Source organism: Aspergillus tubingensis, assembly GCF_013340325.1.
Source record: "Aspergillus tubingensis WU-2223L DNA, scaffold_3, whole genome shotgun sequence".
NCBI lineage: Eukaryota > Fungi > Ascomycota > Eurotiomycetes > Eurotiales > Aspergillaceae > Aspergillus > Aspergillus tubingensis.
In genome coordinates this window covers 1,497,317-1,510,930 of record NW_023336277.1, presented here as the reverse complement: position 1 = coordinate 1,510,930, position 13,614 = coordinate 1,497,317, and the positions used below count along the sequence as shown (strand labels likewise).

General features: G+C 50.1%; 4 protein-coding genes across 4 annotated transcripts; 3 read left to right on the top strand and 1 right to left on the bottom strand.

The window, feature by feature from the left end:
- Window positions 1-3,709: 3,709 nt before the first annotated feature.
- AtWU_01696 (SDR family NAD(P)-dependent oxidoreductase) lies at window positions 3,710-4,516 on the top strand (the record flags this gene model as incomplete). The annotated part of the gene is made up of 1 exon (XM_035496810.1): window positions 3,710-4,516. The coding sequence occupies one exon, from the start codon at window positions 3,710-3,712 to the stop codon at window positions 4,514-4,516; it is 807 nt and encodes a 268-aa protein (XP_035352703.1).
- Window positions 4,517-4,557: 41 nt separating this feature from the next.
- AtWU_01695 (membrane copper amine oxidase) lies at window positions 4,558-7,023 on the bottom strand (the record flags this gene model as incomplete). Its single annotated transcript, XM_035496809.1, has 3 exons — window positions 4,558-5,431; window positions 5,490-6,650; window positions 6,695-7,023. The coding sequence occupies 3 exons, from the start codon at window positions 7,021-7,023 to the stop codon at window positions 4,558-4,560; spliced, it is 2,364 nt and encodes a 787-aa protein (XP_035352702.1).
- A 1,238-nt stretch (window positions 7,024-8,261) lies between these two features.
- On the top strand, window positions 8,262-9,908 carry AtWU_01694 (flavin-containing monooxygenase; the record flags this gene model as incomplete). Its single annotated transcript, XM_035496808.1, has 1 exon — window positions 8,262-9,908. One exon carries the CDS (start codon window positions 8,262-8,264, stop codon window positions 9,906-9,908), a length of 1,647 nt encoding a protein of 548 aa, XP_035352701.1.
- Window positions 9,909-11,779: 1,871 nt separating this feature from the next.
- On the top strand, window positions 11,780-12,844 carry axeA (putative acetyl xylan esterase; the record flags this gene model as incomplete). Its single annotated transcript, XM_035496807.1, has 3 exons — window positions 11,780-11,984; window positions 12,054-12,310; window positions 12,392-12,844. The coding sequence occupies 3 exons, from the start codon at window positions 11,780-11,782 to the stop codon at window positions 12,842-12,844; spliced, it is 915 nt and encodes a 304-aa protein (XP_035352700.1).
- Between the last annotated feature and the right edge of the window lie 770 nt (window positions 12,845-13,614).

Here is a 13,614-nt window from a genome sequence, read left to right as displayed (position 1 = left end):
TTTGTTCTTTTGTCCTATCCTGTCCCCTCTCCCGGTGGACTTTGTACCTTCTCCTATACTACGTACTCCCTGCAGTCTCGTTGCACTGAGGGAGGGGAGGGGAGGGGAGGGGAGGGGTGTCGTGTCAGTCCATTACCACCAACCAGCCAGCCCGAGAGACATTTACGAAAGTGATCATACAATCTAGGACAGGGATTCGAATCCAGAGCGGATACTGCCATGTCTTGTCGGGTCGGACGTTTAGGGATGACCGTGCACGGATAGCAGAATGGTAACGGCCATTCTAAACCTCCTGAATCCTGAGTGGTGTAATGCACGCGCTGCGGTTGTAGCCAGGACCTGGCTGGCTGGCTGGCGTGGGGTCGGGCGCAGTAATAGTCAAGGAGACACACAGTAACTGGATATGTTCGACCCTGGACAGGTATACCGTATGATCCATCCTCCTCTGAAGGATCCGGCCGAAACGGTTGTTCCAGTTCAATCTAGCACGTGGCTAGGGTCCCTCCACGGATATACCCTTCGGGGTAAGGACGTGATGCTCAATTGGTCTGTTCCTGTATCCTCATGCCCTGACTCTCATCTCTCAACCATCGGATATACGGTAGAAGTTGAACCCTGGGTTCAACTGCATGATATTTGTGACGTATGCGCCAAGGGCTCCGGGCGTGCGGAAAAGACCTCATCCTGTCAAGGCAGACATTTTCTTAGAACCCTTATCGCGGTGATACTGTTCGCGGGCATGATGGCAGGATGTAGGATGGTGGGACTGGGGCCGGACTTGTCTGGTCAAGGATACGCAGTACGTGGTTAGCCTGTGCCTGTGCATTCTTCTGTGCGGGTATGATAGAGGAACCAAGCAGGAGATGACTCGTAGTAATGTAGATCGAGAGTGGTAGAGGAAGGTAAAGGACGAGATCAAGTTCAATGTTTCTTCCTGTCGTCCGAGTTGGATGGAACCTCAGGCACACCGAGGGATCTCGTGACGAGGCGCACGGATTCGACTTTCCTCTTTGACTCGGACTTCCTCTGCATCTCCACCAATGCTGCCTGACTGAGCTTGTCCGTATCTCACTTCCCGATTGTAAGCTTATGCTCTGTTTGGCGTTTCATCATGGGACGTGCACCAGCTTGATGATAGATTCGCTGAGGATGAGATTGAGCACCACTGAGTGGACAAGTCGAATTGTCCTATGGCCTCACTGACGGTCGTTGAAATTGCCATATAGGAGCATCAGAAACGGACATACGTGGCTGTACTGATCCAATCAGTGCACAACAATGGCTCGAATTCCTCAGCGGCACCTATCAGCTTGATGAACTACCGAAGTCCACATCCATCTGGCTTCAATCACACTCTCCAAACACTACCTGCGTCTATCTAGCACTTATTGCACGCTAAGCGGAAGGAATGAAAACCCTCTACTTCACACACTAGCCCAATGAAACCAACGGTGCCCGACAACTTCAACCCTGGTAAGCCTCGCTTCATCTCTTTCTCTCCTACGAACCACATATTATTAGAACCCGCATTCCACGGCACGACCATCTTGCACAATACAAGCTAACAAATGCTCCAAGATACTAGACTATCTACATCCTGTCAGAAAAAACCCAGTCTAGATAGATAGATGCCGATCCAGCGAGCTCGCCTCAGTGGAGACCGCTCGGCCAAGGCCCGGAAACGACCGGAGATTAGTTCCTTTGAGCGATATTATTCTTCATCTCGAAAACTGGTGCTGGTTCGATCGCGGCTGGGTGTTGTATCAGGTATTTAGATCCCTCTTTCTAGCCAAGGGGCTAGAACCGTGGTTCGGAAATATCTTCCAAAGGGGAATGACGGGCCCGATCTGGTGGGAACCGTGGAAAGCTAATTTCAGGGCCGCTCGGGCGATCCTTGGGTACGATGAGACATATTTTCCGTCTTTCGGTATGGATGGTAGGCGCTTTCGGCCGCAGGTTGGTTCTCTATTGCCGTTCCTTATTCTTCTTTAGTGCAGCGCTGTTAGATCATCACTGGGATTGACACGCGGATTACTGCAAGGGATATGATGGTCACGGACAATGGGGCTTTTACTAACTAGTTGGTGGGTGTGTTGGATTAGTTTGCACTAGGGACTTTTATCCTATGTGCAGTGAAATTTGTTTGGTTCGCAAGCGTGCATGGCCTCGCTTAAATGGAGACTGACTTGATTCGTCTAGTCGGTTTCGCTGGTAGTTTTAGTTGGTGGTTAACTAACCGAACATTCTTAGAGTCTCTGTGCACTAGCAATGCTCTCGTCTGCCTGAAGTTCGAGAAATACTACAGGGCTTCGACCTTGTTTCTGGCGGCCTTGCTGGACCGGAAAGAACAATATCCCTTGTCATTGCTGTCTGCCCTGGACACTTGCTAACAATAAAGATCTCGTGTATAATATCATTGGACCCCACATACTGTCGGATGAGCGGTGTAAGCACAGCGGATAATTGCACAATGAACGTGCATGCTTACCAGTGACCAACAATCATAAATACCGAGTGATGCTGATCCCGGGAGTCAAGACTAACCTGAGCAGCACAGCAACAGGTCGTACGCATCCGAACCCTCTTCGCGTGTCCGAAATGCGACTTCTAAGCAGAAGCTCTCGAACTTTGAGCCTCAGATTTATGAAAATTTGATATATCGCCGAGTTCATATGGTTGGTATCGAGATTTAGGTTCGAAGTGTTTCATACGATGGAAGGTTGGGGAGAAGAATGCCTAGACCATGGCAAATGAATCCTCAGGCAGATGCTGAGCGCTTAGGGAGGCTGTGGCTTAATTAGTGATGCTGGACTAGAATCTCTCACTGAGCTCTGTATAGCGTGGGGTTTGCAAACATCTACCAATGGTCACACAGTCTGGCCTTTCAAAATGGCAGTGTGCTCTTGGAAGCCAGACTAGAATGGAGCATGGAAGGTCTACTGGACCACCGTGACAGGTGCCAAAGTGACAGGCCTCCAGGTGAAGCGTTTGAGAATTTGCAAGTTCTTTTGTGACGGCGGAGACCATTGGCTTTTCTCCTGGTGTGACGGTTACTGCATAAAATGTTCAGCTGCAGACCAACGGACCTTTACAGTTAGGGGAAGCCGAAGACCACCAAAAGCGATCACATACATGACCAACGCCGCCGAGATCAAGGGATACTTGAGATAGGGCGCTAATGATACGTCAAACTAAGCAAGCCGGCGATCACTACCAAATAAGTATGATGTCAGTCGCTGTAGCATGCTAGACAAGGGTGTGTGATCGACTGGACAGCAATGTGCATCGGTTATCAGCATGAGACGCACTGGGCCCATGGTTCATACTAGTGACCCTAAAACAAGATCATCACGCAGCTTACAGTCGCACAAACTTGAATTAAAGAAGTTGACTGGCCTATCGAATACTGTGATGGGTGCGGTTTCCATCACTTCGAGAAACATCCCTGCTTGGACAAGGCTGCTAATTGGTGGATAAAACCACATTCATGCTGTCTGCTTAATGCAGAAGTCCTCCCAATGCATGAACCTCAACCTGGACGGCAATCTACATGATTGTCACCCTATACATGCTGTGCTAAGTCTACACCGCAATAGCTACAATCTATCAGGTTTCTTCCATTCAAAAGCACCATCCAGCCCCCCTCATAGCCATACCGACTGTCGACTCATCATCCTACCAAACCTCAAAACACCCGAGCTCCAAGACCATGACCCTCACAACAGACTACCATTCAGGCAAAGCCTACGTCCTAACCGGCGGCTGCTCAGGCATCGGCCTCGCCGTCCTGCACTACCTCCTCGCACGATCCGCCATCGTCCACGTCCTCGACATCTCATCCACCCCACCAGAACTCCCCTCCCACCTCTCCCAGAAGGAGAAAAACCTCCACTTCTACCCCAACACAGACGTCTCCTCCGTAACCGCCGTCCAAAAAGCCTTCGTCCAAATCACCACCACCACCCCAACCCTCCACGGATTAATCAACAACGCTGGAATCGCCTATCAACCCGTCGCCTTCGGGTTCGAATCCGATGATCTCTTCAACCGAGTCATGGAGGTGAATGTCCGCGGCGTCTGGAACGTGGGGAAAGCATTCCTCTCACACATCCTCCCAAGCGAGGCTGATCAGCAGTTCATCCCAGCGACAGCTAGAGAAGGCCGAGGGGTGATTGTGAATCTATGCTCAACGGCATCCTTCCACGCTAACCCGGGGTATGTGACATACACGGTGAGCAAGCATGCCGTGTTGGGCATGACGAAAGCATGGGCGGCGAGTTTTGCCGGCCAGGGGGTGAGGGTCAATGGTGTGGCGCCGGGAGCTACGGATACGCCTTTGATAGATGGTATCTCGTTCAAGGGTCATGTGCAGGAGCAATACCTGAGTCAGGTGCCACTGGGTAGGAGGTGTGCTAAGCCTGAGGAGATAGCTGATGCGGTCGGATTCTTGTTGGGGAAGGAGTCGAGTTATATGACGGGACAGGTGATTACGGTGGATGGGGGGAGGTACATATAGATAGATACTATAGGACAAACCCAATAGTGAAATGATAATACTCATTCCCAAAGCACCTCCTCCACCGGCCTCACCACAACCTCCACCCTCTCCCCCGCCTGCCCAAACGTCTCCACCTCCTCCATCACATCCTCATCTCCAAACCCAACCCTAACCATATTCACCGTCCCGCGACTCTGATCCCCCATAAAATAATTACCCGGCACAAACCTCACCCCCGCCGCCGCAGTGGTCATCACCGTATTCGGTAAATCCCCGGTACTAGGAACATGATGCATCGCCAGATTGATCCATACCACCAGATCCGTTTGATTGAGGTCCTCGCCATCGAAGAACTCGTCGAAGTTGATCACGGGATTATATACATCTTGGTTATTGTATGGGTGTGCGGATCGCGGTTCGTGGTCGTGCTGTTTCGTGATTTGGATGTCGTGTTCGGACCAGTGCGCTGCGCGGATGAGGGTGCTTGAGTTTATGATTGTCAAGTGTCCGGAGGAGAGGGGTGAGGAAGGGAGGATGCGGTAGCCGCGGTATTCGTTGTAAGCGTTGCGGGCGTCTTGGTTTATGATGCTGAGCATTGTTGTCTGTTGTGAGGTGGGGGAGAAGAAGTTGAGACGGCTTTCTGTTTCGGAGGAGAGGATGCGGCGGGAGAGGTGCATTGTGTTTCGGGGTTGGTTGGGATTGGACCACGGGTATGTGGTGGTGATGGGGACGAGGGAGGTTAGTTCGATGGAGTTAGCGGTGCCGAGGATGTCAAAGTCGGCTTTGAAGTTGAGGATGTGGTCGTGCATGGAGCCGGAGAGGGTCGAGTGGACTTGGTATCCGTAGTTGGTGTTGTGGTCGGAGTGGGCGGCTTGGATGTAGCCTGAGGCGCGGACTTCGATGCCGATGGTGCCGTCGAGGTGGAAAGTGTAGCTGGGATTGATCTTTTAGTGAGTGATGAGTGAGTGAGGGGTGGTGGAAAGGGTGTTACCTGATGGTGTAGTCATAGTTGCCGATGATGGAAACGGACCGGAGAGTGAGGTAGATGTTCTTGGTGCTGGACACGTAGCTTGGGGTGGTGTGGCGCTGGATGGGGTATTCGGCGTCGTATTCGAAGAGACAGAGACTGTCGACGTGGGTGTGTGTTGATTCGGACTCGTAGAAGGAGGTGTTGAGATATGTGGCATACATTGGACAGTCGTAGCCTTTGACGAGCTCGAATGTGTACGGGCCGAACCCGTAGTACGAGTCTAGGTATGCGGTACTGGATTGGACGGGATCGTTTCCAGCGTAGTGTGATAGAGCTTCTTGCAGACCTAGCTCGTATAGAATGCGCTGTCCCTTGTAGCGAACGTCGAAGATGGAAACACCGGTGTCGCGGGAGAAGCCGATATAGAAGGAAAAGCCCATCCAGGTTACGTATTTTTGGTCTGTGTCGAGAGCGTACCGTGCTCCTGATGGGGCAACCATGACTGGAGGCTGCTTTTGATCGTCTGGGAGGATTGGTCCCTGTTGGTCTGTTCGTGCCCAGTCGCCTTCGACATTGGAGAGGAGCTTGACGAAGCCTGGGGAGTAGTATGCCTTTCGAAAAGCGTTGGTGGTTTCGTAGAATATGTTATTGTAGAACCAGCCCTCGAGCTTCCACTTGGATGGATCACGGCCTGTGACGTCGGACTTGAAGAATAATCCCAGGGGCAGAATGCTGCTGGCGTCGAAGTCGTCAACAGGGAGGTTCCAGAATGTATCCCAACGGATGGTCCGACCATCATCCTGCCACAGGGGGTTAATCCCTGAGATTCTTATGGTATCATTATCTAGGCCTAAGGCTGTGCCGTTGAAGAGGTCCAGAGTGATGTCGACTATCGAAGCGCTGATATTGTATAGCCATTCAGAGTGAATAGTGTCGTGGTCAGCGTCAAGATTACGTATGCGGCCTTGTGTCTTGCGCGTATAAGGATATTCCAGTGGCACCCACGTGGTGGTAGATTTGTCCGTAATCGGTAGAGGTCCTACCAGTATTTCGGCGTAGCATGGGTCAAGAGTAGCACGTACATCAAGCACAACATGTGCATAACGCATGGGAGGGGGGTGATCGTGGTCCAGATACTGCAGCACATCGGACTTGTTCGGACGCATCAGTTCGACAAGGGAACTATGTGGTCAGTGTGCTACCATGAACGGAGTAGCTACGCTTACATTGTATTATCCCACTCTCCGGCGTCATCGGCGGCGGTTAGGTTTAGCTCAGGCTGTTGGAACAGCCACTGCACAACAGTTGCCGTTTCAATATTTGTCAGCTCTTTCCATGGGTTTTCACTGGGAGACTTGATTGCTGTAAAGTTGCTCGGAGTGTGTGAAAGTAAAGGTGTTGAGGAGCGATCTCGAAAGCTGTGCATCCGGCCCTTTCTCACTCGGCCGTGGCGTACCCATGCTGGTTTGTGCTCAGGCCGAGACCGAGCTAGTACATTGGTTGTAAGACCTATAAGCAAGAGCCAGAGCGTCGTTAGTAAAAGAGCCTGTCGCATGTTGGGCGATTGGAATTCATATATGATGCTTACATCAGATATGCAGAGTAGATTTCGTCTCTTTATACCTGCAAACCTCTGTGTAACTCAGCTTATGCCATAGTCACACCAAGAATGTCCCCGTATATCGTCCTGAAGTGGATGTTGCGTTGCCTGATCGGGTTTCATTCCGCAGGCAGACTTGTTGAACAAGTAGGATATCCTAGATTGACGAGTATTGGCTAGATAGTCTTTGGTTATGGGGAAGTTAAAGAAGATTGGGACGCTCGGGTCATGACTGTGCTTAAGTTCGGACACCTGGGAGCGAATGAAATTATCGCGCCACGGATTACGAAGAGCTTCAAGAATGTCTTGTTATTATCATGGCCAGGCCGTAGCTTCTGCACGGGAGAAAATAAAAGCGTTAATACACCAAAGGCAGTATGGTTACACTTTGACAGCTCCAATCGGAAGATAATGGGTGAAGGATACAGAGAGTTTTGGGATAAACCTACAGCTGTCGAGCACTCAAAGGCGTGGATGATCATCTTAGTCACGAGTTGCTGAAGTCCTCGTGTTGACTGTCAGGTTGGAAGGTGGCGAGTATATTCCCTGTCAGAAAATTTCGGGCATTCCGATATCTTTTTGTTGAAGCTAAAGAAGCGATCGGCTGATAAAGAACTGCAGCGAGAGTGTGAGCACGAAGAGCGGGGTAGGTTTGGTTGGAGGCCTAAAGTTGGGTTCTGGATTCCGCCGTGTCAGAATAACAGTCAGCACATTGACTTTGATGTCCCGGAAACGGCTTCAAACCTGCAAACGAGAATCACGAAGCAGCGATGAGGGTGGGAAAGATGGGTGGAAGATGGAGAGTGGAAAAACCGCGGCCATTCAGCCTCAGATCGCGTGACCGCCCGATTCTTATTTGGGGAGTTGCAAGCCAATATGATTCTATACTTATATTTAGGGCATGCTACGAAGAGTCCTAGCTCCTAATTATGAAGGTGGCCTTGGTATGTCATCCTCGTGTTACGTCTTAAGGCCAGCAACCAGGATGTGTCTTATGAGGCCGGCCACTGCCAATGCGATGACTGGTTAAGGTGCAGCCACATATGTAAGGATCCTTAGCCAAGGACAGAAGCACTGCAGACGTCGAGCTGAATAGTAATCAGAGCACAGGGATATAAACTAGTCGATCCCAGCGAGCTCACAAAAAGACAGGGAGAATTCCAACCCAAAGCAGTGCCCCTGGCAACAGCAATATGTCCCATGAATACTGCCTCGACGCCCTCGTTGTAGGGACTGGCTTCTCTGGTATCTATACCCTATATACCCTCGTCAAGGAAGGCTTGGCTGTCCAGGCGATTGAAAAGGAAAGTGACGTCGGTGGCACATGGTATGTGAATCGATACCCCGGTGCTCTGAGCGACAGCTGGAGTCATGTTTATCGCTATGCCTTCGACGAAGAATTGCTTCAGACCCATCCGGTTGTGAGAAGATATTCCACCCAGCCGGAAATTCTAGACTATCTCAAGCACGTTGTCGAGAAACATGATCTAGGGAACCGTATCCATTTCAATACGGAGATGATCGCTGCCAGATGGAATGATGTTATTAAGGAGTGGAGGGTTCAGTGCCAGACTGGCGATATATTTCGCGTGAAATACCTTGTCACGGCTGTTGGGGTCCTCGTCAAGCCCAAGGTTCCCGATATCCCTGGCCTAAAAGGTTTCAAGGGCCAGGCAGTCCATACAGCTGCGTGGGATTCAAGCATCCAAGTGGAAAACAAATGTGTCGGTGTCATAGGTGTTGGTTCAAGCGGGGTACAAGTCGTCGCTGCTATTGCTAGCAAGGTGAAATCGCTCCATGTTTTCATCCGTACTCCACAGTATACTATCCCAGCAAACGACAAGCAGATGACCCCTGAGGAACAGAAATCAATGGATGAGAAATTCCCGCAGGTCTGGACAGACGTATTAACCTCCCGGCTGAGAATGGGCTTTCTGGAGCACGACAGACCATTCATGTCCATATCCTTAGAAGAACGCGAGAAGATATTGGAGCATCTCTGGAGGGACGGAAATGGTATCCAGATGATGTTTGCAGCATTTTCAGATATTGCTATAGACGCAGCGGCTAATGAAGAGGTTTGCCGATTCCTTCGCAGAAAGATTGCACAGATTGTGAAGGATCCCGAGAAGCGGGCTGTTTTGACTCCAAAGGAGGCCTGGAATCGACGACCGTTGTCAGACGCTGGATTCTATGAGCAGTTCAACCGGGAGAACGTGTATGCAATTGATATAAAGAAATATCCCATCACCAAGGCAACGGCAGAAGGTATATGTACTTCAGACGGCAAACTTCACGAGCTAGACGTGATAATAGTCGCAACTGGATTTGACGCTATGGACGGAACCTACGCACAGATCGACATTCAAGGGCGTGAGAAGGGCGAAACTCTCTATGACCGCTGGAAGCGTACTGGCCCGGACTGCTATCTAGGCTGCTCAGTTGCCGGGTTTCCAAACCTGCTGACAGTGCTTGGTCCGAGGGTGGCTTTCGGCAACGTGCCTCCTTTACTGGAGATACAGGTTAGCTTTTTGAGAGACGCGATCCGGCAGGCTCAGGATATCACCAGGCACACAGGGCAGCAATGTGAAATCGAAGCAACGGAACAAGCTGAGCGTGAGTGGACTGAAGTATGCGAGCAGATAGCGAGGATGCTTCTTTTCAACAAAGGGTCATCGTGGATGTTTAGGAAGAACGTACCAGGAGACGCAACGTCAAGTCTCTTCTACTTTGGGGGACTGGGAGCGTTCCGAGCCAAGCTGGAAGATACCAAAGCCCACGGATTTAATGGGTTCAAGAGCCCATTAGGCCCTGCTGCAGAAGCTCGCGCACAGCTCTAGATCTAACCTGCGAAATCTCCTCATTCGTTGGGTGTTGATGTACCGAAATGTTAGTTTGTATTGTATGTTAAAAACTCCAAGTCTGCGCATGATCGTATCTTACTGTATCATACTGTATCATGAGTTATCCTATAACAAAGCAATCTAGGTGAGAAGGGTCCAGGTAGTGGATGTCACTTGGTCCTAATAATGACCTCAGGCATCATATTTGCTCGATTAGGAAGGACCCCCCTGTCAGCCTCGTCGCGTCCCAGACATTAAACTGACGCGTGGCTATTGGCCAAAAGAGCAAAGTGGATTTTCGCGATTCTTCCAATATCTAGGAGAGTAGAGAGCTTCTATTGGCTAGAGGAAACTGCAGATTACCGGTGAATGAGTCGTTGGAAATACCTACCATGGGCCCGGGATGACACGGTTATTACTTGCCGAGTATATTAAGGAATAAGGCGGTGGGCTTGGTGGTATTGCTATTGATCTCACTATGATCTGGGCTTATGACTAAAAGGGCATATATAAAGAGGCCCGGATTCGCATAATAAAATTTCCAAGATTGAAATCCCTTTATGACATTCCACCTATCAGCCGTTTCTCTTGCCTTGGTTCTGTCCGTATCTTCAGCACGGGCTTGATATGGACCTCATCTGCCTCGGGTATTGCCACTGAGCAGACATAAGAGACTACACAACTTGCTGCCTAAGATGCTTCCACCTGAGAGTCTCAATGAGCAAGCAGACGTTGAGAGTTATTTAGATCTGATGGCCGCTTGGAGAGTAGTTATTATTCCCAGAAAATACGGAAGGACAGAAGGTTGCTTTAAGAAATTGGTAAAGCGAATCTTGTAATATTGGTGGACAGACCACTCAAGATGAATATCGCCACTATCTCTCCTCGCGGCCAGTCGCTAGCTATATGGGTGTTGGATTGTCACAATTTGGTGCCCTATGCTACCGACCTCGACAATGCAAAAGAGGACGGGGAGAGGCGGATATCGCATTGTGGGACAGCTACATGCTCTCCTCTCCTCCTTTCATCTGACGAAAAAATAACCACGTTACTGATGAATGCGATTAGCTAAAATCGAATACCTATTGACTAACTATGTAAGATGTAAGGCCGTGCTCCAGAAACTAGGGTTACTAGTCACCAATAAGTCCAAGCACGTACTGGACCACCCACGCCATAATTTCCACTTCTTTATTCATCCAATTTAAGCCATCTGAAACCTTTGTTACCTCAAGCAAAAGGCTGCGACAAAGCTCAGGTCTGTCTTGAACCTGCTATGACTGTTTTCCAGACTATTCGTTCGTCAGCTCCGGGTGTATACTCCCAAGAACCTCACTCACATGGCATAGAAATGTGCCGATTGCTTAAGCTTTACCCCAGATTATTCCGTAACCATATATCCATTCTGGCTGAATACCGGCTATTTAATGATAGACTCGGACAGCCGCCAGTGTGAAGAATTACCAGTGGTCCAGCCCTGCAGTGGCTCTAACGGGATCTGTTACGGAGTTCGGCCCGCAACGACGATCTCTAACCATTTCGATCTGGAGTTTCCACTCCGTGCTGTCTATCCCAGACTCCTCATGTCGGAGCTGTCACGGCTGTCACATTAGCCCTGCTTAATTTCCGTGATGAAATCAGCCTACACTGTCTTTTCTATGTCTAGACCACTGCCAAATACCCACTGAACCAATACTCCGTATAACTATAGAAACACACAATTACTCCATAATGTTTCAATTTACCCGCTGTCTGCAGCGCTATAAATCGTCTTCGGATCCTCTGGCGTCTTCCCTATTGCCTAAGCTGTATCCCTTTCTACCTAGCAAGATTCAAGCGTACTGCCTAGCACGGCAGAAGAAACCACCATGCTACTATCAACCCACCTCCTCTTCGTCATCACCACCCTCTTTACCTCCCTCCTCCACCCCATCGCCGCCCATGCTGTCAAGCGCAGTGGCAGTCTCCAACAAGTCACCGATTTCGGTGACAACCCTACAAATGTAGGCATGTACATCTACGTGCCTAACAACCTGGCCTCGAATCCAGGTATCGTGGTTGCAATCCACTACTGTACGTACCCCTTCTTATACGATCTCTATCATACCCATGCATGAGCGAAGGTCTAAGTAATAAATATAGGCACCGGTACCGGACCCGGCTACTACAGCGCCTCCCCCTACGCCACCCTCTCCGAGCAATACGGCTTCATCGTGATCTACCCGTCCAGCCCATACTCCGGTGGCTGTTGGGACGTAAGCTCGCAGGCAACGTTAACACACAATGGCGGTGGAAACAGTAACTCCATTGCCAACATGGTCACCTGGACGATTAGCGAGTATGGGGCCGATAGTAGCAAGGTGTTTGTGACGGGATCGAGTTCGGGGGCTATGATGACGGTATTTCCTCCTCCCTTCCAACCGTTTCCCTCTCAACACATTAAAATAGCAAAAAGTTGTGCATGCTAATTAGCAGCATAGAACGTAATGGCGGCAACCTACCCCGAACTTTTCGCCGCCGCCACCGTCTACTCCGGTGTCTCAGCCGGGTGCTTCTACTCGAACACCAACCAAGTAGACGGATGGAATTCCACTTGCGCCCAGGGTGATGTAATCACCACCCCCGAGCACTGGGCCAGTATTGCCGAGGCAATGTACTCGGGATACTCGGGAAGTCGTCCGAGGATGCAGATCTACCACGGTAGTATAGACACGACGCTGTACCCTCAGAACTACTATGAGACGTGCAAGCAGTGGTCTGGAGTGTTTGGATATGATTATAGCGCACCGGAGAAGACGGAGGCGAATACCCCACAGACGAATTACGAGACGACGATCTGGGGAGATAGTCTGCAGGGAATCTTCGCGACGGGCGTGGGTCATACGGTGCCGATTCATGGGGATAAGGATATGGAGTGGTTTGGGTTTGCTTGATTGGAGGATCGAATTAATTAGTCCGGAAATATCTTGGAGCCAAGAATGATGAAGCTTCTGAAGTATGATGTGTTAGCGATATCGCGTCAACGAACGTTTCTTGAAGTTCCGATGTGTAATGTGCGATATGAGCAAGATGTGGGTTGCCCGTGTCTGATACCAGAACCGGTGCAGCACAAGAGCTGCTGTAGGTGGAACGGGACGTAGTCGCACCGGCATAAAGAAGACGGGAGGTTTCGGACTCCTAAAGGGCATGGCCTTATCAAATGAGTAGTTACGGGGTGAGCAACAATCTGTTCGGCGTCTTGTCTGTCTGATCAACATCACATTTTCCGGACCACAGCTGATAAAGATGATCTCGACACAGTCGAGTCGACGGGTCAACGTTACCTGTTGAAGGGGGACTCTGCTGTACGGTGTAGTAGATGCTTGTGTTAACAAATTCTCCAATACTGGAACACATGACCCTGAGGCCATCCATCTCTCATCATGTGATTCAAGAAGAGGATCGGGATCTACTGTTTGTGATGTGTAGAAGATTGGGCGACCGGTAATCAAATTCAAGGCTTTGGGGAGGGAAAGAAATAGATTCATATCACCACTCCTTTTGTTCGACGCAATAGCGCCGATACCGACCAGCGATAATCAGTGTTGGGTGGCAATCAAAACAAGTCGAGGAAATCAGGTACTCTGGCGATTTCTTTAAAGGTTGCTTTGGAGGAATGATAGTCGGCATTGGTGAAGAGCTGGGCCCAGTGACGTTCTGGCTG